The 17,878-nt window shown below is 47.9% G+C and overlaps 1 protein-coding gene across 2 annotated transcripts; it reads left to right on the top strand.

Annotated features, from left to right (window-relative positions):
• The first annotated feature begins 5,254 nt into the window (after positions 1-5,254).
• On the top strand, positions 5,255-15,105 carry cdc42ep1b (CDC42 effector protein (Rho GTPase binding) 1b). 2 transcript variants are annotated; one of them, XM_084488723.1, is made up of 3 exons: positions 5,255-5,327; positions 10,801-11,475; positions 13,484-15,105. In XM_084488723.1, exons 2-3 carry the CDS (start codon positions 11,031-11,033, stop codon positions 14,131-14,133), a joined length of 1,095 nt encoding a protein of 364 aa, XP_084344849.1. In that variant the 5' UTR covers positions 5,255-5,327; positions 10,801-11,030; the 3' UTR covers positions 14,134-15,105. The 2 variants fall into 2 exon arrangements, with proteins under 2 accessions (XP_084344849.1, XP_084344848.1); XM_084488722.1 differs by lacking the exon at positions 5,255-5,327 and adding an exon at positions 9,158-9,294.
• The last annotated feature ends 2,773 nt before the right edge of the window (positions 15,106-17,878 follow it).

The following is a 17,878-nucleotide window of genomic DNA, read 5'->3' as shown; positions in this document are numbered from 1 at the left end:
GCAGACAACCGTGTGGATTTTAGCTCCACAACATACAAGCAGAATTTAATATTCGAAAAAGACCTCTGGATCTTAATTTTTACTTACTTGGTTCTAAACCGGTTTTCCCGCCGCTATTTCCCGCAGAGTGGACGAATCCTGTTGATAATTCTCAGGGACGTTTAGCACTGCACTGGCCACATGCCTAGGTGATGACGTCATGATGGCATTTACGCAGCAAGAGAAAACGTGCGTGTTACAACTGTAACGCGTTACAATTAAGGCGACTCTCCCCTACACCAAGTTTCTGAATGTTTGAACATACAACAACATACAATGTTTGAACATAGTACTCTCCAAAACATTTTGGAGACCTGTTTACCAGGGATATGTATATATATATGTATAAGTATATGTATAAGTTGAAAACTTTTGACCAGTCCACTGCAGAGATATAGGCATAACTAATCCGAAATTAAAATAATAATAATACCCAATAACAATAACAATAGGTATCCGTAGATACTCTTTGAATACCTAATAAATTCTGATTGAACCTATCCGAGAATTCAGACAAACATATCTTATGCTGCTAATACATCTCCGGAATGGACAACAACTAACCAACAACCCAAAGGCCATTCATTTCTGCAATGAATTGTGTAACCCTTGTTTGGATTTGTGTGTTTCTTCCGTAACACAAGGATTCACAGCTCGCTGCTTTGCTGACAGAGATAATCCAGAACCGCAGAACTCAGCCACAGATAGAGAAACAGTGCATTACAGCCCTGTATCTGACTTTTATAACAGAACTGCAATCTGGTCCACATTAACAAGGTGAGCATCGGGATGTTACGTGGTTGCAATGAATCCCAGTGGCACCAAAGAAGAAACTTCAGTGCCCCAATGGGGAGCCTCTCGGAAACAGGAAGGGAAACAGTCGGGCTGTCAGAGTAAGCCCTAGGCAACCAGCAGTGATTGACAGCCCACACCCAACACCCTGTCTTTGCATACTCCTCGTTACATTGTCTCATTCTACAATCCTCCATCTCCTTACACTCATCCCTTCTTTATTCCTCACCTTTGTTAGATGATGCTGTCCTTTCCTCCCCCTCAAGTACTCTCCTCCTCATCCTCTTCTACTGTTCGCCTCCCTCCTTTCAGATCCCCTTCTCCTATCTCTTCCCCTCCTCCCTCTCCTTTTCTCCCTCCTCTCCTCGCATGTCTCCTCCTCCCCTCTCCCACTCCCTTCCTCCCCTCCTTCGCTTCTCCCTCCCCTTTTCTCCCTCTACTTTCCTGTCTCCTCTCCTCTCATGTCTCCTCCTCTACTCTCCTCCCCCTTCCTCTCCTCCCAATACTCTCCTCTCCTCTCATGTCTCCTCCTCTCTTCTCCTCCCCATACGCTCCTCTCATGTCTCCTCCTCTCCTCTCCTCCCCATCCTCTCCTTTCATGTCTCCTCCTCTCTTCTCCTCCCCATTCCTCTTCTCCCCATACGCTCCTCTCATGTCTCCTCCTCTCCTCTCCTCCCCATCCTCTCCTTTCATGTCTCCTCCTCTCTTCTCCTCCCCATTCCTCTCCTCCCCATACTCTCCTCTCCAGCCCTCATCTCCTCTCTTGCTCCTCCTCTCCCCGACGGCGGGGACAGATCCAAGCTCTGTGTCTGTCTGGCCTGGAGGATGGGGGGCGAGGGCTCCGCCATGCTGGGCCCCAGGGTGAGGAGGACAGAGACACAGAGGACCCATTCATGGTGGCACCAGAACTCAGGACATCGTCATTGGAATGTTTCGTATGGCTGTGGCGGCCCGCACAGGAACAAAGGATACGACGTCACGAACAGTAAGGTGGGAAAAGGTCTGAAAGGACAGACATGTAGCAAGATAGCAAGAAAATATTTTGTACATTTTTTCCAAGTTTTGGACAAAATCAGCAAAGCAGAAAAACATACAAAAGTTATGTAAGACATGACGCTGTCGTCGTCGTCCCCCCAACCCCCCCCCACGGCTGACCCCCTGCAGAGCTGTCTCTGACTCATCCCCCCCACCCACCCCGCCGACATCGCACCCCTCCCACTCCTTACACCCACCCCATTGCCCCCTGTTCCAGTTGAATCATTGCTTTGTCTCGCCTCAAAGAATGTGTCTTTTTTATTTTAGGAACAGAGGCAAGAGACATAGAGCACGAGAGAGAGAGAGAGAGAGAGAGAGAGAGAAAAGGAAGGAGAGAGAGAAAGAGAGGGAGAGACAGGGACAAAGAGAGGGAAAGAAAGCAAGAGGAGAGACAGAGAGTTGGGGGTGAGAGTGAGACGGGGTTACATTATAATATGATTTGTGTGTTGATCTGTAGGAAAACAGTGAGGTCACATCCTGTTGGTAATCTCTCTCTCTCTCTCTTAGTAGAAAGGGTATCCTGTGGACATGGTGATGCAGGCTGTGATGCCTGGTGTCTCTCTTCTCCCCGATCAACAGGAAGGACTAGAGACCAGACAGACTGCATGCAGACACACACAGAAAACATGTCTATCTATCAATCTCAGTCCAATGTATTCATTCCTATTGCCCTACTCTTTAAACGTATACCTCTATCTCTAATCTAGTACACAAACACACACACACACACACGCACACACACACACACACACACACACACGCGCACACACACACACACACACACACACACACACACACACACACACACACACACACAGAAATACAAACAAATGCAGAGACACACACACACACACACACACACCCACACACACGACCTGTCCCGCCGTCCCGCAGATGCTGCATCTGTGTGTGTGAGTGTGTGTGTGTGTGTGTGTGTGTGTGTGTGTGTGTGTGTGTGTGTGTGTGTGTGTGCATGCACGCGTGTGTGTGTGTGTCTGTGTGCATGCACGCAAGTGCGTTTCAACATCAGAGCTGCAGTTGACATATGAATTACAGAGTGTGTCTAAATCTGAGTAAACCGCACACATCTGCCCTATCACCGTATGAACCTATTTCTGACGCACAAACAATGTCTTCTAACCTCTCCCCATCTGCTCTGAACCTCCTAATTGTGCTGGCTCTCTTTTAATCCAGTGTGTTGTGATACTATGACTACTCCCACTACCGCTACTACTACTGTATGTACAACTATAACAACAACTATAACTTTCTTTGAACCTTGTTTGACCAGCTTGGTAGAAATGAGATTCAACGTCTCTTTCACAAGAGAGAACAAGCCAAGAAAAACCTGATCAAGTCAAGCAGTTAACAACGTTCAGCCACATGTAGGTGTTATGTTATTACATTGTACATCGATTCAGGCAGAGAAGATCCTTGGACAATGAGGCCTGCGTCAGTTTCCATCCCGGCTCCACCGCTGGCTTACATTCTGTCAGCAGTGAAGAGAATATGCAACAGACCTCTGGGCAGGATACCTATGCATACTACCAACCGGTTGGGGTCTGGAATCCAGTGTTCATGGAAACGTGTCGGAGACACCTGTCACCTTGTTACGCCATGCTCTCTTTCTCCCAGAGATCCTGTTAGTGACGACGGCAAACTGACCTAAAACAACACCATGTCCTGGGAGGTTGTGAACGCAGCAAAGAGTTTATCCCCAAGAGAGATGGTTTCTACTGTAGTGAGCTGTCAAAGCATGTCGGTCATCTGAGTCCTATTCAGCCGATGCTGGATTAAGACGGAGCTGGTAGGAGGTCTCTTGCTCGTGGCAGGGGGAGTCTGGTTCCCACCAGACTCCCCCTGCCACGAGCAAGAGACCTCCTACCAGGCCAGCATGGTGGTTAGGGTGAAAAGTCAGGTTCTTCAAAACACCTTGGCCCTACCCTCCACCACCATCCTCACCCAACCATCAGCAACCTCCCCTCCTCATCCACCCCTTCTCTCCTGCCTCTTCACCATCCTCACTCCCCCCCCCCCCCCCCCCCCCGAGCCTGCTATATTTAGACCTTGAACAACACACTCTGTAACATCGCTTTCCGTCTTTGTAGTATTTGTTTGCATGTCTACAACAGTGTGTGTGTGTGTGTGTGTGTGTGTGTGTGTCCTGTCCTGTCCTGTCCTAGCCTGTGAGAGGGACCAAGTGACCTCGTCACAATGCTCCATTGTTGAGGCGCCGTGGCACCAGCTTCCTGGATTCACAGAAACACGGCTGCAGGCCAAACGTAAACACCTGGGTCAGCCTCTTTGGGGTGATGAGTTTGTGTGGTGTGGTGTATGTGTGGAGGATGGCTGGTTGAAGCAGCTTACCTGGCCGAGTCTGATAGGACTCCGGGGCTGGGTGAGGCTGCACACCTATTGTACATTACACACTCAGGGAGAGATCTCCTGTATGGCAGCATGGAGCACCAGGCCATGTATCATCATCTACAAACCTTTCAATAAACCGGCTTCAACACCACCACCCTGCGTCCTGTGTTTGTTTTGAGGAGCTCCTGAGAGGAGGACGAGGGAGGAGTAGGGAGAGGAGTGGGGGAGAAGGTGAGGTGTAGGAGGAGGTGCTGAGCTCTTGAGAGGAGGAGGAGGGAGGAGTAGGGAGAGGAGTTGGCGAGAGGGTGAGGTGTAGGAGGAGGAGGTGAGCTCCTGAGAGGAGGAAGAAGGCGGAGTAGGGAGAGGAAAGAGGAGAAGGGCGTGAGTTATATTTAAACGGGGTGAGCAGTCTTCGGTTTGTTCCTCAGGAAATGACTTTCACACAAACCCGGCCTGCCAAGAAGGCTTTAAATACCGTCCTTGAGGAAGGAGCAGCAGGCTGGGCCACATACTACCGCTGGTCTGAGGGCTGGGAACTCTCTCAGGGCACAGAGGATTTAGAACCACGACATGAAACAATATCTGATTCAGTGTCAACAAAAGAAGGATGGGGGAAGGGAGGAAGGGAGGGATTATGGTCTACACATGACGCACGCACACACACACACACACACACACACACACACACACACACACACACACACACACACACACACACACTTTCATAAAGCCATGTATCGTATAAATTGATTGCTGCTCATTGATTGCTTTCCATCTTAAATAATTTGTACTATTATCATTGTTTCTTGAAGTCTCGATGACTTCTAATTGGCTTGTCCTCGTTTGATTGATTGAAGTTCACGCGCTACGTCACCCAACACGGCCCCCCCTCCTCCTTTTCCTCCTCCCCGGAGCTGCCCGGGACCACGACGCTCCACTGCGCAACATCTCAACTACCCGGCACACACACACACACACACACACACACACACACACACACACACACACACACACACGCGCGCGCGCGCGTCACATCAACTACACAGAGTTGAATTTCCTTTCGGCACCGGGATTACTTTTTTGTTTCACTCAAGGTGAGTTTTGCATTCTAAGAAAACCAATTTTAAAACCATGAATGATTGCGATGAACGGTTATGTTATGCGGAGCAAGTTTTATCAAAACCTTAGATCTTAAATATAATTTCACATTAATTCATTGACTAGAGACTTTTATTGGATTAGTCCAAGCAAACGCACTTTCAGACCCCCAAATGCTTTTAGTTTAGGATCCAATAAAGTGTATCTTACTGGTCCCAGTAAGATATTAGAAATTACACCATAGGTTAAAACATCAAAATGACTTATAGCCTTGGAAAAATCCATGATCTACTATTTACCGTGCTTTGGATTGAGGAACATAATCAGCATATCATTTGGATCTCACGGATACTCGAATCCCGTTTTCCTATAACGGGGAACGGGAAATGGTGACGTTAACATTAACTAATTCACTCGTTACGCACGACTGTGGTCAGTATAACAGGACCCCGCCACCCAACATTTAACTCATTCACTCGTTCATTATGCGGTCAACACAGGAATTTGATCTTCATGGAGCCTTCACTAATGAATGCTCCATCAGGATGTGAAGTCAGGACTTTGATCTTCATGGAGCCTCACTACTGAATGCTCCATCAGAAGGAGAGGAGAGGAGGACGGATCTTCAGGTTGTCAGCCTCCAGCAGGGTGATTGTGCTTCAGTTGCATTTCTGAAAGGTGTGTGTGTATGAGTCGTGTTTGCTTTTATCTCTGCCTCCCGTTATCTCTGACGTGAATTCAAGACTTAGTAAGACTGTTTATTGATGATGTCAAGCGATCTGTGTGTGTGTGTGTGTGTGTGTGTGTGTGTGTGTGTGTGTGTGTGGGTGTGTGTGTGTGTGTGTGTGTGTGTGTGTGTGTGTGTGTGTGTGTGTGTGTGTGTGTGAAAACGTTTGAACATGGCCCTCAGTGATGACTGAGCTACTGCTGTTGTGTTGGTCTGGTTGTTGTTGGGTATTCCTGTGTGGTGTTTCTTTGTAGTTTTATGTTGTTGTTAGTTATGTGTGTAGGTGTGAGGTTGGGTATTTGGTTGTTTTTGTTGTTGTGTAGTTGTATGTGCATTTGTGTGTGTAGTTGGGTATTTTGTTGAGTATATTGTGTAGTTGTGTGTAGTTGCATGTTCAACTCACATAGAGCTTCTGTCATCAACACGTGTGTGTGTGTGTGTGTGTGTGTGTGTGTGTGTATGCATGTGTGTGAAGTCCTAAAAAAATCTGGGAGGCCAGTAGTGTAATTTGTGGTTCTGTGGCTCCGAAACCAAACAGACAGACAGCTAGACATTCTCACAGACAAATAGACAGATTGAGCCATGCTCATGTATGTATGTAGGGGAGAGAGAGAGAGAGAGAGAGAGAGAGAGAGAGAGAGAGAGAGAGAGACGTGATTGTTGAAGTCTGTCTTCATCATGGCTGTAGAAGGTCTTCGTTCTCCTAAATATGTTGTTACTCGATATTAGATTGGACGATGATCCTCTCTCAGCCCTGGACCTCTCGTGCATGCGTGTGACAGACGGCTGTCTGCTCTCCACTGGTTCTCTAGATTACCTTTCCTTCGTATTAATTGGATTAACCTCAGATTAAGAGGAGGTAATCTGAACTGAATGCAGCCGGCCAGGTAAGCGGTGCGGTAGCTCTGGTGCTCCTCACTGGGGCCAGGCTGAGACCGGACTAATGCGGGCCTTAGCCGGGACATGGATGGGCGTCGACACCAACGATCACACTGTCACTTACCAGCTCACACTGGTGTTCCCCCACCCCTCCCCCTCCCAGACCATGGATGATCTAATGGTTCCGTCCTGGTTGAATGACGTGAATCTCATGTGATCTCACTTCATGTCCAGCAGATTGTGAACAAGGAAACCAGGAAGTAAGGCAGACATCAGTAGACGTTAAATGTAGCAGAGAGCCGACTTCTTCTGCCTCCATTCGGCAGGGGGTTACCCCGACGGGCGTCTAGGTTTAGCGGCTGGGTAAACGACAGAAGAAAGGACTCAATAGCAGGACTCGGATGCAAAAAAAGTCAGGGTGAAAATAATGATTTTTACTAGAATATTCTTTACTAGAATATACAAGGGTCGGTACACGGGTCATCAGTTGGAGATCAGGCAAACAATCTGGCAGGGAGAAGGCAAAGGCGTAGTCAGGGAATAATCGAGAAGGAATCCAAACCAGGAACCGTAATAATATCTCAGGAAATGCTGGGACGCTTCAGCCACAAAACAAAGACAAACTTTTACAGAGGAATGGAAACACGCTGACTAAATACACTAGGAGGGGACCGTTAATCAGGGACAGGTGAAAACAATCAGGGGGGGGAAGGACAATCACAGATCCGGGAAACACAAGGACAGGGAGTCAGGTATTCAATGAACAGGGCGAGATGTGACAATAGGAGACCACCCTGACAGGCCAGATTAACACGTACGGGCACCGTAGGGTGTAGTGGAGAGGCTGACATCTGACGTATGTGGTCCACAAACCTTGTACTGAGGACGAAGGTTACTTATGTAAGGCTGAGGCTGAAAGGGGGATAAATACAAACGATTCACGTCTTTAACAGATACCTGCTGGGGTGTGCCTTATTAGATCAGAACCTGGGGCTTTTAAGAGAGAACCAAACTCCCCTGAATCCCCCGGATCAAAACATCAGAAGTGTCTCTCCTGGCTTCACCAGAGCATTCGTGACCAATATAATTTGTTGTTGTTACTTCCATGTAGTGATTCTGAAGAGCATTTAGCATGTGCAGGCTGAGCACGACTGTTACTTTGTAAATACATCCCTTTGGCCTTCTGAATGTTTGGGAACTTTAAGTACTTACTAATACAAAATGTCTTATCACCAAGAACAAGGTTACGATCGTTTGATGACCCAGACCGACATTGTCCTTGAAGAACCGGCTCCCCAGCCAGAACCAATCTAAAATAATACACATTCCCAGTCCCTCCAATAGTTAATCCCAGCATTCATCTGCTTGACAGCTTTATGTGGAGCTGATGGCCCTCACTGTTGGCCCTAGTCTCAAATCTCAACCCTGTACTGTCCCTCATTCTCTTACTGTGTCACCCAGTTCCCCAGTTTCGTACCATTTATCCCCCCCCCCATTCAAAGGCTTTATTGACAAGGATAATGTACATTTACTGTATCTCTTTCTATCTGCCCCTCTATTTGCCCACCTGTTCCCCTCTCTCATTGTCTGACTCCACCACAAATACCTCTCTCTCTCTCTCTCTCTCCTTGGCTGTGGCTCTCTCTCCTTCCCTCTCTACTTTTCCTTCTCTCTCTCTCCCCTGGCCTCAAGTGAACTTAATGAAGCGTTGAGTCCCCTGCGTTGGTTGGACCCCCTGCCAGAGGAAACTAAGTGGATTGTAGAGAAGGCAGAGAGCAAGCAATGGACAGAGAGAAAGAGAGAGAGAGAGAGAGAGAGAGAGAGAAGACAGCTGGGATTAGGGGATAATCCCAAACATGGCCAATCCAACAGTGTCATTCTCACGGCCTTTCTTGAGCGCAACGCGGCCGAACTGCATGTTATCACCAGGACCACTGCCTCTAACGTGGCCCTTCTGGCTGTGTGTGAATCTTCTTCCCTGTTCCCTTTGCTTCACGAAGGTTTGAAACCCTTCCGCAGGATGACAGTTGAACGGTCACACTAACGAGGGAAGAAGAGGAAGAGAGTAGCTTCCTCTGGCTGAGCGGACTCCGTGACTGCAGAGTTGGAGGAGTCGTGTGGTGCCATGGGTAAAGATCTTTAGCGAGAGAGAGAGAGAGAGAGAGAGAGAGAGAGAGAGAGAGAGAGAGAGAGAGGGCGCCATCGCTCCAAGGCCCTTTCCCCGGGTCTCCAAGCCAAGACCCTCTCTGTCTCTGCCCGGACTTTCTCTGTCTCTGCCCGGACCACCGTCTCTCGCATGAAACCGTGGAGACACCAACCAGAAGATAGAGAACATGGTCCTCCAGGACTCACTGCCAGTAAGTGGAAGAAAGTTGTTGAATTTGGTTCAAGATTTAGTTCACATGGAAATGTTGCATTAAGTTGACGGTGTATTATACATCTTATTGTGTCCTGGAGAGTAGGAGGAGGAACTAAAGCATGAACCATATGGAGAAACAATGTAATAATGGGGGGGGGGGGGGACATCTGTGTATCAGATGGTAAGGAAAGAAAGAGGCCATATCTCAAACGATGACATCATATCCCAAATGGTGATGAAAGCGCTGATTCCCACAGTGAGTAGGATGTCTGGCTAGACGGCCTGGCTAACCGAGCAGTTAACAGACATGCTAATCCAATTAGGGCTCGTCAACAGGATTACTTATAAACTCCAACAAGACTGCTAGATTGTAGCTTGCAAGCTAGGCAGCCCCGATGCTACATTAGCATCAATTCAATGGGGTCCAGTCTCACGGGATGGGTAGGTTTTTACTGTCCTTCACAGGAACATTGAACCATCATGTTTAAAGGAAGATTTATATAAATGTTCATATAAAATAAGCAGGATTAATAATTTGATTATTATTATGTAAATTTAGAAAGACTCAAATGTAAGTAAACAACGGTCTGGGACATGGAAAGGTTAGTAAGTTAAACTAAGTCCTCACATATCCCTAGGAGGCTAGTGAAGAGCTAGTAGACAGACGGTAAGCCAGGAGTGTTAGGATGTAGCCTAGTTACTCTGTTGTCTCTCTGCTGCCTAGATGAAGGCATGTGTTGGTTGCCCTCTTTGTGGGAGCAGAGCAGCTCCACATGTTTGTGGAGTTACAAAGGCTTTGATTCCAGTTGGTTTTGTGCTTTTATGGTTCTCTTAAAAAACGAAAAACAAAGTCTAGTTTCACTTTTGTCAGGACCAAACTTGCCCGAGGATACCTAGAGATATTCTGCAGACATTGGGGAATCAGACCTGGAACCTTTTTGCTGGGATTTCAACATGCAATAGCCAGTGATGTGTGCATGTAAAGAGAGGGCTTTCTGTTTTGATCTCTGGTGGTAATGAACAAACTGACACAGAGGGAAGGGAGGAGCAAGAGAGAGAGAGAAAAAAAAAGAGAGAGAGAGACTTTCTGACACAGAAACAGAGCAGGAATGTAAACATGGCAGCCGACTCGATACGGACACACCAACATACAGAATGTACCCACTGTGCCCTCTGACATCCTGCTATGGGGTGGCTGGAGAGGGGAGCTGGCTGGGGGGGTGTTGCGGGGTGAGGAGGGAGGGGGTGTGGGGTGAGGAGGGGGGAGGAGTGAGCAGGGGGTGGGGGGGGGGGGGGGATAGTTGGCACTAGCTGCATGGAGAATGAATTATGCTCACATTCTTAGGCCACTGGACAACACATTTCCTGCCTTCCTCTCCATGCTGCTAATTTAACACATTTAACTATTTTTTTCTCTCTCCCTCTCTCTCTCTTTCTCTCTCTCTCTCTCTCTCTCTCTCTCTCTCCCTCTCGCTCTCTCCCCCCCCCCTCTCTCTCTCCACAGCAGATGGAGTGTCCCTGAACTCGCTCTCGGGATAACGCCGTCCAACTGTGTCGGTTCTAAAGCACATCAAGGAACCTTCTCGAAATAACCACATTCGTTATTATCTCCGCCCGCTGAACGGAGGTTCCCCCGGGAGACATCGACGTAGTGACGTCACTCCGTCGTCGGCCGTCAGCCGCCCCCACCCCCCGTCCGCCGCCACCGCCGCCACCGCCACCTCCACCGCCACCATGAGTATGGCGAAGATCCCGGGCTTCAAGGGCCTGGCATCAGGCTCTCAGAGCCGGCGCCACTTCAAGAGCGACCTCTCGGTGGACATGATCAGCCCGCCCTTGCCAGACTTCCGGCACACCATGCACGTGGGCCGGGGCGGGGAGGTGTTCGGGGACACCTCCTTCCTCAGTAACCACGGGGGCCGGAGGGAGGAGCCCGCGGGGAGCCCCGACTCCGCCACCGGATTCTTCACCCGCACGTTCCGCCACGTCCGCCGGAACCCGGAGCCGCGGCTGCGGGGGGGCTCCCGGGAGCTGTCCTCGCCGCCGCCGCCATCCATCTCGCCCATCATCAAGAACGCCGTCTCGCTGCCCCAGCTAAACCTGGACCTGCACAACGGCGGCCTGCAGAGGACGTTGTTCCCCAGCTCGGCCAGCTCCAACGAGGCCTACTACCGCTACGGTGAGTGGAGGTGAGGGGAGGGGCCTGGAGAGGGCAGAGCGACGGGCTGCGCCTCATTTTACTGTTGCCGTGGAACGTCAGTTTACTGTCAAACTAAAGTAAATTGATGTGGGGCATTTCCTGCCAGAGATGCTCCTCCATACCAGAGCAGCAAGCAGAGCCATGTGTGTCTGTGTAAGTGTGTAAGTGCAGGTGTGTGTGTGTGTGTGTGTGTGTGTGTGTGTGTAGTTGCCTAGTTTAACCCAACATGAACTGAGCTGACTGAGACATGATTCACCAGGTTTCAGGTTTCATGGTCCACAGTCGAGTATCAGTTCAGTACCTAGTATCAGTTGAGTATTAACAACGTCGCAGCAAGTGACGGGGGACACCCACTCAACATGTCCACATTGGCGAAGGTGGCGCTCGATCAGGGTTATCACGAAGATAACTACATACACGTCATTTTTCTGAATATCCACTGAATTTTGATATACGTATCATCAACATGTCAAGTGAAAAAAGAAATGTATATATACATATATAAATGTGTGTGTGTGTGTGTGTGTGTGTATGTGTATTTGTTGTATTTTTTACTTCCACTGCACTTTTTTGTAATTGTTTTTACTGAAACTTTCAATTTAATATGTTATCACTGATCTTAGTTTTGTGTAAATAAATATAGATTGCTGAATGTACAGTAGACACTGAATAACATTACTTTTGATTATCTCTCGATTATCAATAGACATTTCGAGAGAACACTCAACTACTGCAAATTTTCACTTTAGTGTGAAAGTCCAAATGATAGTTTAGTGATATGCAACTGATGGACAATTAGACAGACTAAAGCACTTAAAACACAAGGTCGGTTTGGCAACAAGTTGAGGACAGAGGTGGATAGAATCTCTGGAATCTCAAATTTGTCACTTTTTAAGATAAATGATGAATGCAGATTATGTCAAATGTGTTCAACAGCCTGCGGACTGGGTGTCACCTCAGTAACCCCAGCTTCACCTGAGAGCTGCATACGACCTCACACACATGCAATCACATGCACACTTACACACACTTACATGCAACACGTGTGAAAGAGGACATTTCTGGCATCTTTGTGTCTGTGTGTGTGTGTTACTTTGACTGGACTTTGTAAACAGGTCATACAATACGCCCCCCCCCCCCCAATCAGTGGATGTTTGTGTCTAGACACAAATGTGTGTGTGAGTGTGTCCATGCGTTTGTGGGTGTATGTGTGTACGCATATGTGTGTGTGTGTGTGTGTGTGTGTGTGTGTGTGTGTGTGTAAAAACTGTATAAATACTCTATACTGAACATGGGTGAGTGGAGTTCACCAGGTTGTGGTGTTAGTAGTTCCTTTCCCACAGATACAGAGGAATCAGATCAGTGTTCACTAACTTTAGCGAGAGACTGAGGAAACACAACGTATACCAATGTACACCACAGTATCTGTACGTAAACTGTCCAATGCACTTTCTAGTCTCCTTTCTTACTTGGTGAACTTTTCTTTGAACTTGTAAAGAAAAGCTTAGTAGTTTTTGATATTCTATACATGTTGTGCCTAGTAACAACAAGTTGACCTTTCTCAGTACCTTGCTCTGTCTTACACTGGTTAAACTGTGCATTCAGCGGTAGCTTTACTACTCTTTAACTGCTCTTTTCAGGCCGATTTAGAATATGAAAAAAGTGCATTCGGAGCCAGTGCCGTCATGGCACCGCGGAATGTGTGTGGGTTTGAAGAGAGGAAAAGTGCCTCACTATGGCTGTGTCAGCTGGTAGCCTGCTGCCTCCGGAGAACCCCTAACCCTAACTTAAACAAACTGCATGCTTCTTATGGTTACTGTTGTACAATTAGACTCAATGACAACATGGGAGGCCTGCAATCATTTAGTTTATATGGTATATATATATATATACAGTATATATATATATAACAAATCTGATAAATATCTAACTCTCTCTCTCTCTCTCTCTCTCTCTCTCTCTCTCTCTCTCTATCTCTCTCTGTCAGGTCTGCAGTCTGGCTTCGTCACTCTCCCCCGTCTCTCCAGACTGGACAGAGGGTTTCCGGAGGGAAACAACCGAAAGGGCTCCATAGCGGACAGCGGCGGCGGGGCCACTCCCACGCGCTCTGACTCCTTGACCGATTTCACCGACTTCACCTTTGACCTGGGCCCCTCCCTCATGAGCGAGATCTTGAGTTTGATCGACAGCCCCAGTGGCCTTTCGGGTGGCGGCCTGGAGGCCGAGGGGCGGGGGGATGAGGAGGAAGAGGAGGAGGAGGAGGATGACCGCTCCTCCTCCGTCCTGCAGATGGCGCTGGAGAGCCCCGCAAGCACCCCCACCCCCACCTCCACCAGGGGGAGCTCCCGAACCTCCGTCTGGACGGAGCAAGGAGCGTCGGCGGTGGGCAGCAGCGGCGATCCCGCCAGAACGCCGCCAGACGCGTCATGCCGCTCCCCTCAGGGGGCAGAGCCGGCCATGGAGGCGGAGCGTTTCCAGCGGGCGTCCAGCGTGCTGTCCCGCCACTATGGGGGCGGGTCCTTCAGTCACCGGGATGATGCCTCGCCGCCGCCCCACGGCCTCCGGACCACCGTGTCGTTCTCCGGCCACCGGACCACGGCACGCCCCGGCGCCGAGGACGATGAGATTAAACTGTAGACGCTGAGGCTGCGCAGTTTAACAGCTGAACGCCGGCGGCCTGCAGGGTGACGACCCGTTGGTTTGGTCGGCCGGACCGCGGGCTCACCTCAAGGTCCACACACTAACATGAACGTTTTATGGAAAACGTGGACAAAGTCTTCAGACTGGATGGACACGAGGGATGAAGTCATCGTCCTCAGAAACGCTGGACCTGTGAAGAGATATATGTGTTGTGTTGTTTACCTACTAACACTTAAAAGGTCACCGGTGTGGTGCTCACTCTGCACTGCGCATGCGTTTGACCAACTTTATTGATTACCTTTAAACCAAACTAATCAAAACATCCACAGAACACCTAACCGACAAACCTATGTAAGAATAACACGTTAACTTTACAGTGGAATAAAGGGACAGCCTACCTTGGTAAACCATCTTAAATATAGCTAAAGAACTTACGTAATACAGCGTTATAGACCTACCACCAACAACTATGAGATCGTGAAATGATGGTATATGCTCCTGTAGAAGCCACGTGTCTGCACGATATCAACCTTGTTTTAATAAAAATATCAGTGTATATATTTGTGATGGCGTGGAGACGTTCGTGGAGATGGAACTGTTGCACGATCAGCAGGGAGAAACCATGGTTACCCTCTGACATGCTGTGATGAATAGGAACTCCAAATATGTTGCTCCAACTCCAAATAAATAACTCCTCTCAGTCGCTTGCAGCTCGGTTATCCAGAAGGTTGTCAGTTCACTCAGAGCGGAGCTGGTCCTGAGATGGTCCGGGGCGGAGCTGTGTGGTTCTGTGAGGATTTTCACTCTCACCTTTGACTCCGGAGCAACGAAAACACTTTTACATTTTAAATTACACAAGAATAGAGTTAACAATATAATATGAATACCTTTTTGAGAATTGTAACCATTTTGAAACATGTGAAAGATTTTAACTGTTTAACAGAGTCAGGGGTGCAAACTGGTGATGGCCCAAAAAGGTCACAGGTGACATGCTACAAGTTCTGTTTAAGTCAGTGGTTCTCAAAGTGCGGTCCCCAGACCCCCAGGGGTCCGCTGCGCGTTGCCAGGGGGTCCGTGAAAAGTTTGCTACAAAATATCTGAAAAAAAATAATTAATAAAAACCTTTCTGTTTTAAGAGTAAGGATTAGTGTCACCTTATATCAGTGCTTTTTAATTGTCTGTTAACACTACTTGATTTGATTAATCAAAAAGTTGATGTTGCACTAGTTACATTGTGTTCCAACAGTTAATATTTTAAAAATTGATCTACATATTGTTAAGTTATGCCAAAATGCAATACAAGAAACCGTTTAGTAACTGACTGACGTCAGTTGGTGAATTAGTATTCATGGCACCTTGGCTTGCGACGGTCCACGACAGTATTGAGTTTGTGCCTGTGTTATTTGTGACTATAACAAATCAACGTTGCATCTCTTGGCCAAGAAACAAGAGTTGAGGAAGAAATGGTTGGATCGGACATTACCACTATTTCAACATTTACGTGGCTCAGGCACGGCGGTCCGGGCACGGCAATTGAATACAGAAAGAAGAGCCGCCTTGGGGCACCGTGGCGGCCGGAGCTGAGCTCCCGGGCGCGGTGCACAGCGGCTGGTCCCCGCGGTCGCGGTCCCTCAGCAGCCGTGCCCCGGCCGTGCTCCCGGACTCCGGCGGTGCACTCCCGCGGGCACGGCAATTGCATGTCATGAATAAGAGCCAAAATCAGGTCGTACATCCCCGCCTACCTCCTCCACCACGCTAGAACAGTACCAGAGCATTTTTTTCACCAAAACCGACTCGCATTCATTGCTACTATTGACCAACGCAACATTAATGAAAAAACGGTGCAATGACACCTTTAAGTTAAAAAAAAAATATATATATATATATATATATATATATTTTTTTTTTACAGAAAACTCAATCAAACAAAAACCGTACCTTTCAGTCAAGATGAGAAGCCGAGTATCTTTTCATAGAATTCAAAGGCAAACCCATCTGTCTAGTTTGCTTAGAAACAATATCAGTCATGAAAGATTTCAACTTAAGTTGCCAGTAATACAACTGCACTGAATATAATGCTAGTTGTTGCACTTAATGTTGGGCCACTGTTTTTCAGTTTTGTGCCATCATTGAATGATGATGTATGTGAGCCCTTTGCACTGAAAAAAATAAGAATCACTCATGTGGCTTTTAAAACAAACTTGTTGTGTTTGTCGTTAAACGAGTATAGACATGTTAAAGGTCCCATGGGACAATTTCACTTGATGAGGTTTTCTAACATTAATATGAGTTCTCCTAGCCTGCCTATGGTCCCCCAGTAGCTAGAAATGGCGTTAGGTATAAAATGAGCACTAGTGTTGGGGATAGGCGTAGCTTGAGTTGTGGCGCACCTATGTAATGACGCTCAATGATTGGGTCACGTGGTGTTGGTGGCGGTAAGGGTTTGTAATATCAGCTCTTCACTCAGGTGAGGTTAGTAGTGAGTGGGTGATGGGGGAAAGCATACTTTTGCTGACCGCTTACACTATGCCTGGTGCCTTGCATTTGCGTTCGCTACTCCTTTCAAGACGCTACTGTGATGCTTGTGGACTAGTTTGTAACGTCTAAACTTGAGGATACATTTTCGATGGAATAAAGAAACCCTTGCATGAAACTTGGATCAGGCTACTCCTTGAACAAAGCGCGTCCGGCAACTTCCATCATTCAGCTGCATACGGGGACATGTTACCTCCCCTTTCTCTGCTTTGCCCGCCCAGAGAATTTGGCCCGCCAATGAGACAATGAGCTACGACCGTGTGAGCGCCACATATGTGTGTTTGAATACACACTAACGCAAGTGTACACTTCTTTGTTATTTGGATAACCGTTCTGTTGTTGGTGTTATGGCACGTAACACACAACACAATAAGGCAAGCTTGCCTTTGGTGAAAAGACTAGACTGCGTCGGGTTCTCTGACGTCTCTGGTATTTCCACAATGAGACTCGTAGTAGGGGTTATCTCAGCCATGGTTGAGAAGGAATTGGGGGAAAGGAACTTTGGCTTTGACTCCCTGAAGTACATGAACTGCGATATGGAGGAGAAAGGGATTGTTGCCCGTGATTGTCTCCCGCCGTCTGCCCACTGCCGAGGCGGTGGTGCCTCGGCACTGGGCAGCAGGCAGCGGGCAGCGGGGCTCCGGCGGGAGACAATCGCGGTCAACAATCGTGATCAACAATCCCTTTCTCCTCCATGTCGTGGTTCAGTCTACTTCAGATTGATGTGGAAGTGGAAGAACCAGAGACGTCGGAGAATCCGACGCAGTCGTTTGAGATTCATAATAACGTCTGGAGGCGCACACAGATTTTGGCCGTGATAATATATATGATATAGATATCTATGTATAATATAAAATTATTTAGATATAGTTCTCCAGGACTCCGGCCGGAGCATTTGGAGTGTTCTAGAATATTTACAGAACACGGCCAAAAGCTGTGTGCGCCTCACCATTGCGATACATCCACTGTAAACACTAGCGCATGGTACCGTGGCCGCAAGCTGCTCAGGGCTGCACCCCCACCCTCCACCTTGACCCTCCTCTAAAAAACACATTTGTGGAAAGCTCATTGTGGGACTGGCTCGTAGTGGCTGTAATTCTGCACCAAGGCTGAATTTCTTGAATGTATTCAAGTACTGTATTAAGGGCCCACTAACAGCTATATAAAAGCATTCATAAAGTAGCATGCCATGGGATCTTTAAGAATG

The sequence above is a fragment of the Micromesistius poutassou genome (genome assembly GCF_964030765.1).
Source record: "Micromesistius poutassou genome assembly, chromosome: 1".
NCBI lineage: Eukaryota > Metazoa > Chordata > Actinopteri > Gadiformes > Gadidae > Micromesistius > Micromesistius poutassou.
This window is presented reverse-complemented; position numbering and strand designations above follow the sequence as displayed.